This window comes from Numida meleagris, chromosome 1 (assembly GCF_002078875.1).
Source record: "Numida meleagris isolate 19003 breed g44 Domestic line chromosome 1, NumMel1.0, whole genome shotgun sequence".
NCBI classification, from domain to species: Eukaryota; Metazoa; Chordata; class Aves; order Galliformes; family Numididae; genus Numida; species Numida meleagris.
Window position 1 is genome coordinate 194003135 of NC_034409.1, and position 11626 is coordinate 194014760.

General features: G+C 48.1%; 1 protein-coding gene across 1 annotated transcript in view; it reads right to left on the reverse strand.

Moving 5' to 3' along the window:
* The window catches only part of POLD3 (DNA polymerase delta 3, accessory subunit), a 30229-nt gene extending 24350 nt beyond the window's left edge, over positions 1 to 5879 (reverse strand). Inside the window, exons 1-3 of the mRNA XM_021384173.1 lie at positions 5633 to 5879; positions 2916 to 2971; positions 897 to 999 (exon numbers count right to left, since the gene is read on the reverse strand). Of these exons, the coding sequence (XP_021239848.1) occupies positions 897 to 999; positions 2916 to 2971; positions 5633 to 5692 (219 nt within the window). The 5' untranslated portion in view covers positions 5693 to 5879. The remainder of the gene's footprint in view (positions 1 to 896; positions 1000 to 2915; positions 2972 to 5632) is intronic.

Sequence of the window (11626 nt, forward strand, 5' to 3'; positions counted from 1 at the left end):
AGTGCAGGGTTGCCAACCACCAGCCCAGGCTGCCCAGAGCCACGTCCAGCCTGGCCTTGAATGCCTGCAGGGACGGGGCATCCACAACCTCCTTGGGCAACCTGTTCCAGTGCATCACCACCCTCAGAGTGAAAAACTTCCTCCTAATATCCAACCTAAACCTCCCCTGTCTCAGTTTAAAACCATTCCCCCTTGTCCTGTCGCTGTCCACCCTTGAGAAGGACGGTAGTTGTGTTTTTCTTTTTTCCTCTCCAGCCTAAAGACAAAAGCCAGGGCAGCCTGAGATGTAGCATCTCTAAATGAAGACCAGGGATTGTATTTCAGAAAATCTTGGAGCATCCAAAAGATATGAATAGACACCTAGTGGCGGATCAAAGGCTTTCAGTGCTTGGCCTAATGAACTCTTCTGGGAGCAAAGGGGAACAAGAGACCAGTATACTCATTTTCCTTTAATAACCCCTGTGGTACCTATCTGAACTTTTAGATGACATTTTTGAAAATCTGACAAGCAGTAAAGAGAAACACATAGTTAACAGATTCGTGCAGCCGTTAATACGCTCAATACATTAACTACAAGACAATTGGAACTGAATTCCAAGCTCTCCCCAGTGCAACTTCACACACTTCTACTCCACAGCACATCCTGGGAAACACATTAGCTGCTCTCACAAGGGCCCCCCCAGGCTTTTATTTTATTTTTTTAAAATCAAATTTGTAATGATAAGATTGAGAGATAACCCTAACCCTAAATTAAGTGTACAGGCATAGAAGACTGAGCACACTGTGCTTGGTGCTGGAACAAACAGAACAAGTTCAGCTTCTGACCCAAAGGTTACAAAACAAGGGAGAAGACAAGAACAAACAGCTGATAGAAACCCTGGAGAAAGAGAACTCACTGTATGTCCATTCTGGATGAGGTCTCCTGCTACCAGGTAGGTGACGTGAAGCTGAGCTCCTGAGTTCTCCTTTCGTTTCCTCTCGACATAATCATACAGCATCCTGCACAAAGAAAGCAAAGAGCACATCAGCACCCCTCCCTGCAGCTTACACCAAGACAGCAAAGCCAGTCTGACATGGAAACCGTTTTACATCAACACTGGGATTAATTTAACCCTGTTGACCTGCCTTCCTCCTCTGCCACCAAGGATCTCGCAGCCCAGCAACTGCATTAACCAGAAGAGAAAGGAACTCCAGCTCTCAGTGCTTGAACAGCTGCTTGCAGGTTGTTTCAGATCCCCTGGGCAGCCTGTTGTGAAGTTTCCCCTTAAGAAATGCTGTTACAACCCAGCGTGATGAAACACCTGACCAAGGAAGCGGTGATTTTGTACACGAGGACACTGCCAGGTGCATGTGTTCAGTCCCAGCTACAAGCACTGACATGGTGATGAAAACCAAAAGGGAACAGCGTGGCTAGAGAGACAGGGATTGAGCTGAGAACTGAGTTGGCAGCTTCTGCCTATGCCACTGATTTATGGTGAGCATCCCAGGCACAATATATCATAGAATCATAGAATGGCCTGGGTTCATAAGAACCATAATGATCATGAAGTTTCAACCCCCCTGCTGAGTGCAGGGTTGCCAACCACCAGCCCAGGCTGCCCAGAGCCACGTCCAGCCTGGCCTTGAATGCCTCCATACGTTGTAGATACTTGAAGATCACAATGACCACGCTGGCATAACTCACTCAAACAATTCATTGCTGCTATGAGGTGCTTTTCCAGTTTCTTGGAGACCTCAAAGCACAAAGTTGTCACAGGAGTTCTCCATCTCCACGGTGCTCTCAAAGGAAGGAGAAGGTGCCTCCACATCACTGGGCCATCTCCACCACGGCACTAAGTTCCCTGGCTCTTTTGTATTTTACTGCATGACCAGAAGTGTTCCCAGCAAAACTCTCCAGTCAGGTCTACACCATCACCGAAACACCCATCATTTAATTGTTCAAATACACACAGAGCAAAGAGATCCATCTTTTCATCACGTTAGATGTCCAGGCTGATATTCGAGTACTTTGGACAGGACAGGTGAAGATGGGCTCAGTACATAGCAAATGTGTATATAGCTACAGCTAGGAACAAGGACAGGTAGTATTTACCTTATGGGACTGGACATGCTCACACAACCTTCTTATGCTTAACTTTACCTTGCTGCGTATAAACAATCTCAGAATCCTTGAGAGCTCATACTTTGTTCCACAGAATATTTTAAAGGTTACTGAAATTTCATTCCTCACAACAGGCCCAGCCAAAGTTGTACATTTAAACAAAATTGGGAGAAGTTAAAAAAAAATAAAAGTGTTCTGACAGTCCAGGTAAATTCCTCATCCTTCAGAAATAACCTGCTGTGCCCAAGGAGCCAGATAAGCAGGTATTCATGGCAAGGTGTGCACTGTGCTGCAGGGCAACCAGAGTGGATGAGCATTAGCTACACACGTGAGCTGCAGTTACCATCAGTGTTTCTCTGCATTCTCCTGACTCTGCTCCCAGCAATATCCATGGATATGTGCATCCTGACCCGGGATGTGCAGTGGCAGAGTCCCACAGAGGCACAGCTCTGTCGGTGGGGCTGGCACCAAATGCAGAAAACGCTCAGCTGTGCTTCAGGATGAAAGGAGCTACACGCGTTCCTGTAGTGATAACAGTGCTAAAACATCTATTCTGGCCCAAGTATTCATGCTCATAACGGAGCACTAAGCACTGCTCTTGAAAGCACGACTCCCAAAGTCAAGGCGAGACTTGCCTACGGGAGGAGTGCTGAAGGTGTGTTGGACAACATCCCAACCACACCTGAAAGAGCGTGCTGAGTGTTCACATGTCCCAAAGAGGGGAGCCTTGTAGTACGTTAACCACAACCAGAAAACAGCAATGACCAGTCCTCTGCCACAAAAGCAAAGGTGTGTGGGATGCGCTGATACTTACTGCTTAGCCTGGTTGACGTGAACTCCCAACGTATAGCTCAGCCATTTGTATGTCACCTGTAAAAGATTAAACAAAAAAAACAGAAAAAAGTTTTAGAAAACCTCAGCCTCTTGACTGTTAAACCACACATCCTCTCATGGCTAAGTCAAACACTTCAGGACCCCCTCCCCCAAAAAGAAACAGCACAGGAAAACATGGCAGAAGTGAGAGCACATCGCCGTCCACCCACTTTTGACACTGTGCCACGCTGAAGGGATTCAACCCCCAAGACACGAACAAATTTCTGACCCTGAAAGGTGTGTGTGTTTGCATGAACGCCTTTTGGAAATGCTACTGCCTAACTGAAGCCGTTCAAAATGTCGGTTATTAAGGAAAATAACCACCCAGAGAAGTGGCAGAGTCACCGTCCCTGGGGGCGTTCCATAACCATGGAGATGTGGCACTGAGGGACACGGTCAGTGAGCACGGTGGGGACGGGCTGGGCTTGGGGACCTGAGAAGTCTTTCCCCAACCTTTCTGATTCTATGAAAATGCCCACAGTGCTCAGCTTCGCAACAGAAACAGCACAGTCCTTGACTGGGAGAAGCATCCCTTGCTCTCCCAGTTACTGAGGATTGATCAGAAGGAACAGGTGGATCTCTGGCTGTATCAGCAGTCCAGCAGCACCATGTGTCAGGTCTCAGGAGGTGACAGCCCGTGTTACTGAACCATTGGGATGAGTCACATCCCTATACCTGCTTTTCTCCTCCCATTCTGCCTTTTTTAACACCTCAGGCTAGGGCCTCTCCTGTCTCAAACACAACACTTCAATTGTTATTAATCTAGCAGTTTATGGAAATAAATGATAATGATACAGGCAGTTCACGTTAATACGACTCCTTTGATGGCCCAAGAGCTGCACTGTTTTGGCTGGCTTGGTTTCAAAACAAAGATTTTGCACAGAAAGAAAAACAGACACATGGTTACTGTGTATCTGAATCTTCCTAAAAGTAACAGGGCTTCAAGATGCTACATGACAGATAGTAACTTTACTTTGGTCTGATCAAGCAGCAGCTGAAACTGCCCTCAGGACTACAGGCTGAGAGAGCTGGGGCTGCACAGCCTGGAGAAGAAAAGGCCCTGGGGAGAGCTGAGAGCGGCCTTCCAGTATCTAACGGGGCTGTAAGAAAGAAGGGGACAGATTCTTTAGCATGGTCTGCTGTGATAGGACAAGGGTAAATGCTATCAAACTAAAAGAAGAGAAACATAGACTGGATGAAAGACAATTTTTTTTTTTTTTTTTTTTTTACAATAAGGGTGGTGAAGCACTGGCACAGGTTGCTCAGAGAGGTGGGGGATGCCCCGTTCGAGGTCAGGCTGGCCAGGGCTCTGAGTTTCTGATGGAGCTGTCAGTGTCCCTGTTCACTGCAGGGGAGTGGGACCAGATGGTTTTTAATGGTCCTTTCCAACTCAAATCACTCTGTGACTGCCTCAATATTTCATGGAAAAACACTTTCATTCACATCTGAGCTTTATGCCTTGAGGTAAAATACTGCTATCACTACAGCGTGGGCTCAGCTATTATGGAGCATAAGGAATTTAGGGAGAGCCGCTTTTCCCCCACCTCAGGAAAGACATGGAGCTTTTGGGATGGGTCCAGAGGAAGGCCACGAGGATGCTCAGAGGATGGAGTACCTGTCCTATGAAGATAGACTGAGGGAGCTGGGGGTGTTCAGCCCAGAGAATGAAAGGCTGAGGGAAAACCTCATTACAGCCTTCCAGTACTTGAGAGGAGCTTATAAGCAGGAGGGGGACCAACTTCTGACACGGGCAGATAGTGACAGGACAAGGGGGAATGGTTTTAAACCAGATGTCAGGGGGAAATTTTTCCCTGAGGGAGTGGTGAGGCCCTGGCACTGCTGCACAGAGAGCTGTGGGTGGCCAGCCCTGGCAATGGCCAAGGCCATGATGGGGCTGTGGGCACCTGGGCTGTGGGAGGTGTCTCTGCCCATGGACGGGGTGGGGCTGGGGGAGGCTTTAAGGTCCCTTCCAACCCAAGCCATTCTGTGATTCTACGGTACAAACAATAACAACATCGATTCTCTTCAGAGGCACTAAATCAATATAAAACACTAAGGAGGAAAATCCTGACGAAAAGAAAGGCATTTTCGGTCCAGTTCGAGTGACAGCCCTCATTGCCTCCGCACTGCAAACCGTGGGAGCAGCCACACCCTCACACCCCACAGCCGTGCCCAGAGGCAATATTCGGCTTGTGGGGTGTGCAGCTCAGATTCAGCAGCACCAGAACGGTGGGGGGGAGGGGGCACCAGCTGGGAGGAGGGGGGCCCTCACGGTTCCTGTCCCTGCCAAAAGGCCGCCCATGCGTGTCCCAGAGCGCAGGTGAGCGCAGAACCCTGCTCCTGCCTCACCTCCCAACCCCCAACGGGATGCAGCTGCTCGCTGGGCTGATGCTTTCTGAAACAAGGGGGGGTTGTGGCTGCTTGTAGTTACAAAAGAGGGGCCCCTTCAGCGGCTGCCAGCCCAGGCCTGGCCCTGCAGCCCCCACAGCTGCCAGCCCGCAGGGCTCTGGGGCCCAAACCCACCCCCCGAGGGACACACGAACTCCACTCCCTCGTGAAGTGGTGGTGAAGGGAGGCACGGACAGGCAGAGAGGCCCCACCGCGGCCTTCTTCTCCCCGACACCCCCAGCTCGGCCTCCCCGCTCCGCCGGCACTCACAATGCGGTTCTGGTCGGTGACGAACTCATCGATGTTCTCGAGGTACAGCTCGTCCTCCATGGCGGCCGGATAGGGCCGGACCAGGAGCGGGAGGAGCCCCACCGCGTTCCCGCGCACCTCAGTGCCAAGGCCACCAGGCCGCCGCCATAGCAACGGGGAAGGCGCGACGGGAGCCGCGCGGGGACAAAAAGATGGCGCCGGGTACGGCGGAACTTCGCGGAGCCTGGGCTAGCCCCGCCTTCCGGTCTGTGGGCCCCGCCTTCCGGTCTGTTGGCCCCGCCCCTCCGCCCTGTGGGCCCCGCCTTCCGGTCTGCGGGCCCCGCCTTCCGGTCTGTGGGCCCCGCCTTCCGGTCTTCTGGCCACGCCCCTCGGCGTCGAGCCCTCCCCTCAGGTCCTTGCAGGGTCACGTCACCCCAGCTCCATAAGCAGCAATAGTGCGATGAAATTTGGGTACGTGGGTCCCGTAGCTTCAACGTGTTCATTTATCAGTACTGAGCACTGAAATGGAGAAGGAGGGAGGTTGACTCAGCGGGTTTGAAAGGAGAGATGACAACATTTGCTGTAGCATTAAGGAGTGATCTCCCTTTGGGTGCCCAAGGCTGTGACACAGACCTAACATCAGTGGCGCTGCAAAACATACGTTGAATCAGCACGTGCTGGGCGAGAGCCTTTCACACCCTGAAGTTTTATTTCTGGTTTCAAAAGGAGTGGGAGTAAGGTCACGCGTTGCCCACACACTGCTCTTTGCTCCCAAAAAACAATGATTTTCTGCTCTAAGATCGCCATGTCCAGCCCCAAGCCATCTCTACCGTGCCCACTGACCACGTCCCTTTTCAGGCTGTAGACTCAAGGTGCAAACCTGGTGCATGTCCCTGATGTTACTGTTTACAGCAGCAATCCCAGCTGTAAATGAATTAGTTATAGTCTCAGTCCTGGTGTTTTGGGGAATGCATTTATCCTCTCTATCCTTCTTTCTCACTCTTTTTATTTTTTAATAAAAAAGCCAGAACAGAACAGTTGAAAGAGGCATCATAAACCCATCGTAGACCCTGACTGCTCCACTGGTCTTGGGAAGAGCAAAAGGACTCGCTGGCATGGGAGCTGGAGGGATCCTTAACACATCTCTTCACCCACTGAAGTAGAGCTGGGTGCCCTGCTAGAGCAGCAGTTGCTACAGGATGGCCCATGGACTTGAACAAGGGGCTAAAGACTACAATGTCCCCCATCTCCTTGCCGTGATGGTCATGATCTTTCACAGGTGGAACATATAAAATTAATGTGAAACGAAGAACAAATGGGAAAAAACAGTCTCACTGTAATGATAATCTCATTGCAGTGCAGCAAACTGATGGATGTTGAAGGTTTCTGGGATTCCTCTTGCAAAACCGGAGATTTCTGAAGCATTTCCAGGGGGCACTGCTGCGACCCCTTCTAGGAAACCTCTTTTGGTATTCAGCCCTGGGGCCTGTTTTTCCTCAGTGCTCAGATAATGAATCAAGTGCAGCTGTCTCCGATTTCAGACATCTACATTTGTGCTTGCTTAAGGCGGGGTGCATCGATGCTAACTGAATCTGGATCTGAAAATACTTTGGGAGCATTCCATTAAAAGATCTGATCGTGCTCTTTTGTACTGGATTTGCAGTGCTCTCTGACAAACCTAAGTTAAACCCGAGTTCCTCTTCCAAAAGTCAATGAGTTTGATCCCCATTTCAAAATGACGATGTTGAGCCATAGAGGTTATGTGGTTTGTCCAAGAATCTTTCAGTGCTCCCAGGTGCAAAGCCCAAGTATCCTGACTGTTAGACTTCTTTTTATCCTCAAAGCACGATAAAAGATTCTTTTAAACACTGCTTGTTCGTAACAAAATGTCTTGTACTTACAGCTGCCCACAGCCAAAACCACCAGCACCAGCAGGAACCCAGCCCAAGGACTTGTCATCATGGTTGGTTCACAAAAGCTTTCCAAAAAAATGAAAAAGAATGGGCAGAGTTTCTGGAAATTTATTATATATAGTGGCTGGCAAGCGTCTGACTGAGGAGTTTGAGTGAAAGGAGTTCTGTCGGGGTTTTAATGAGTATCATATGAGGGGGAACTGGGGCGAACAGCAATGCTGAACGGTGAGCAAAGACAGAGATAGAATCATAGAATCACAGAATGGTTTGAGTTGGAAGGGACCTCTAAAGGCCATCTGGTCCCACTCCCTGCAATGCATAGGGACACCCAGAGCTCCATCAGCGCTCAGAGCCCATCCAGCCTGACCTTGGGTGTCTCCAGATCCAAGTGTCAAAGCACCGTTAACTGAATCTGTCCAAAACTCATCCGGGTGCAGGCACCGTTTCCTTTTGGATCTTATCAAGGTACTCTGATCAGAGGCCCCTGAAGGTCCAGTGTTCAGGAGGAACATCCCACCTGAAGAGAAGTAGAGGATTTCAGTTACAGAATAAGTTTTTAATCTACCAGAACCCCAAGCCTTTCTCCACGGGGCTGCTCTCAGCGACTTCTGTCTATACACATATCTGGGATTGCTCTGACCCAACACCTGACCTGCACTTGGCCTTGTTGAACCTCATTAGGTGCTTGTGTGCTCACTTTTCAAGTGTGACCAGGTCTCTCTGGATGACATCCAGTCCTTCTAATCTGTCAACAGCACCGCTCAGCTTGGTGTCATCAGCAAACTGCTGAGGGTGCACTCGATTCCACCATCTATGTCATCGATAAAGATGAAGAGCATCAATCTCAAGACAGATCCCTGGGGGACAGCTCTCATCACTGACCTCCACCTGGACATAGAACCATCGACCACAACCCTCTGGTTGCGGCCATCCAACCAGCTCCTTATCCACTGAATTGTCCAGCCCTTGAATACATATCTCTCCAATTCAGTGATAAGGATGCGGAAAGGGGGGAAATCAACTTTTTACATGAGCAGATGGGGCAAGGGGGAACAGTTTTAAAATAAAAGATGGGAGATTTAGATATCAGGGGGAAATTTTTCAACCACAGGGTGGTGAGGTGCTGACACGGGCTGCCCAGAGAGGTGTGGGTGCTCCATCCCTGGAGGTGCTCAAGGCCAGGTCAAGGATGGGCCTGGATAGCCTGATCTGCTGCCTGATTTAGTGGTTGGCATCCCTGCCCACAGCAATGGGTTGGAACTGGATGATCTTTGGGATCCCTTCCAACCCAAGCTGTTCTGTGATGCTACGAATAACACTTGTAAGACAGACACATAAGGAGATACAGAGTTCGATGCTCCTCTTTTCTTACTCCAAGATGAACTAAAAATAACAAGGTAGAATAAAAAGGGCCTTGTTGCTAGGAATCCTGTGTGGTGGATGAGTCAGACCTTCAGCCTCCCTCTTCACCATACAAAGTGCATAAGCATAGCTAAAAACATCTTGACATGCTCCAAAAAGTGAGGCAGCAATACCAACAAGGGAGAGGCATCTAAGAAAGTACTAAAATAAGTTTGGGGTTGATGAAGAATAAAGCAACAGGAACACATCTCCACTCTGACAATCAGTGTAGGGTGACAGCTGTCTGTCTTTGTCTGTCAAATGACTGTCGTCTCCATCAGACTGTTTTAGACACTCAGCATTTGTGGGACACCTACATTGAAGGTGCTGGTTCCCAGCCCACCCACGTTTGATGGTGCACCATGGTATGACGTCTTCATGGAGAGAGAGATTGTACCACTCGTACAAACAGATTTCTTTGACACTTGTATTGTCTTTTGTGCCAGGATTTCTTGTATTTTTGTATGAAGAGTCCCTTCTAAAGAAACAAAAACATAAGGTTTAAGCACTGTAGTAGAAAAAAGCATCTGGAAATGTATCAGCAAAAAGAATATAATCTTTCCTACCAAGTAGAATCATAGAATCACAGAATACCCTGAGTTGGAAGGGACCCATAAGGATCATCGAGTGCAAGTCCTGGCTCCACACAGCATCACCCAAGAAAGCACAAGTTGTCACATCTTAAGACAGATGATTGACACGAATGACTTCAAAACCTTCATGAGATTTTCTCAATTTGAGTCACGTTGGTAGCTGGCATTTCTGATTTCAGGTTATTGAGTAATATCCCCATCTCATTCTGAGCATGTTCTCAGGGCTGTTGCATGGGGAGATGGACGGGATCGATCCCCAATGGACTCTTGTTCTTGATGTCTTTTATTTCAAGGCAATTAGTGTGCCCCAGCATGGAGTATCTGACATTTACTCAATAGGAGGATGGGCACAGGAGGAGCTGTGGCAGAGCAGCGTGTTTTCCAGCAGCTCTGCAGATCGTCCTCCCCAGCAGGTGTGCAATTAAAGAAGACAAACAGGAGCAACAGCTAGGAAATAATGCAAATCTTCTGAGAAAAAACTATCGATGGAACAGAATAGGAAAGCATCTTCCCAAATCCAGCACGGTGCACACCTCCTGCATCCTAGGAACAGGCAGGGAAGGGGTGTGGGGAGCAAACTCTGCTCAGCGTTCTATGTCCAGGGCCAGAAAGCTCCTTCCCTCCTCCCTGTGTTATACCCTCTGGGTGTCCAACTGTTGGCTTGCCTGGGCCATGTAGAGTGGGATATTCTTCTCTGGTAGGATAGGTCTTTTAAAAGTCTGGTAGAGACGTGAGCAATGTTTTCTTTGAGTAGATTGTCCGACTGCAACTCTATACATTCAATTTGGAAATTCGTGGGTAATGTGTTGGTGTCGACTCAAAATGGAGTCACAAATATGGCGAAAATTGATGATTTTTTTCACTGATATTGAAACCCATTCTCAAATTCCGTTATCAAAAGTAAAGCAAAGCTGCTTATTTGTCACTGTTTTCAGGACTGTGTTTATCCAGTGTCTCAGCACGCATAAAATTATTTGCCATACCTTGAGCTTGCCATAATTCAAGTTTCATTTTGAACATTGTTATGGTTTGAAACACAGCACCAATAAGCTGATCTTCATCTTGAGGACGCGTGCTTAACTCATTCGAATGAGCGGTCAAACCCACCAAAAATGCTAACTCTGTGAGCCACTTTCATCTTCGAGTTTAGGGACCAATTTTCCTTTTGATTCCATAAATGACTCAATTTCATTTTGTAAATGATAACTTCTTTTTACCACTTCACCGTGCGTGACCCTCCTCACTTCAGAAAAGGAGATGATGTCCCCATCATCAACACCCAAACTTTTAAGGAACTCCTGGAATTGGCCAAGATTCAGAACCTTGGATGTTATGAAATTCACAGCTTTGATGATGATTTGCACGATATTATGCATTTTTTGGGCATACGTATGTTCTTGATGTATGATGCAGTGCTATTTCATCGAACATGAGCTGCTGGCAGAATTTGCATCATTTTCTATTAACTCACCTGCTATTAATTTTATAAGTTCCTCTTTTTTACCAGTGATGGCTGGGGCTCCATCAGATATAGGATGTACCAGCTACGCTGACAAAGGTTAAAGAAAACTGCTTTAATTTTTACCGCTTCATACAAATCAAGAGACTGAGTTGTGTCCTTCAGTGGCACCAAAGAAGCCATTCCTTCAGTGACATTCCATCTGTTAGCAATACTTCTAGTAAAGATGGCAAGTTGAATCACAGAGTGCTTTGAGTTGGAAGAGACCCCTAAAGGCCACCTGGTCCCTCTCCCTGCAATGCACAGGGACACCCACAGCTCCATCCATGCTCAGTCCCATCCAGCCTGACCTCGAATATCCCCAGGGATGGGGACATCTCTCTGGGAACCCCGTTGAGCCATATCTGTGGCATCAGCACTTCCATCTCTTGCCAAAGCATCGAATCTGAAATTAGCAGCTTCGCTCTCCAAATTTCTTTCCACAGATTTTCCCTTTTCTTCAGTTCAGCTGGTGTTAGTCTGACGAGACAAAAAGATTTGAGAATAATCCGTGTTTTTTTTTTTTTTTAATCGGGACAAACGATATCCACCACTCTTTCTGTATGTTACTTAATAAACTCCTCATCGGTCAATGCCTTTGATTATTTTT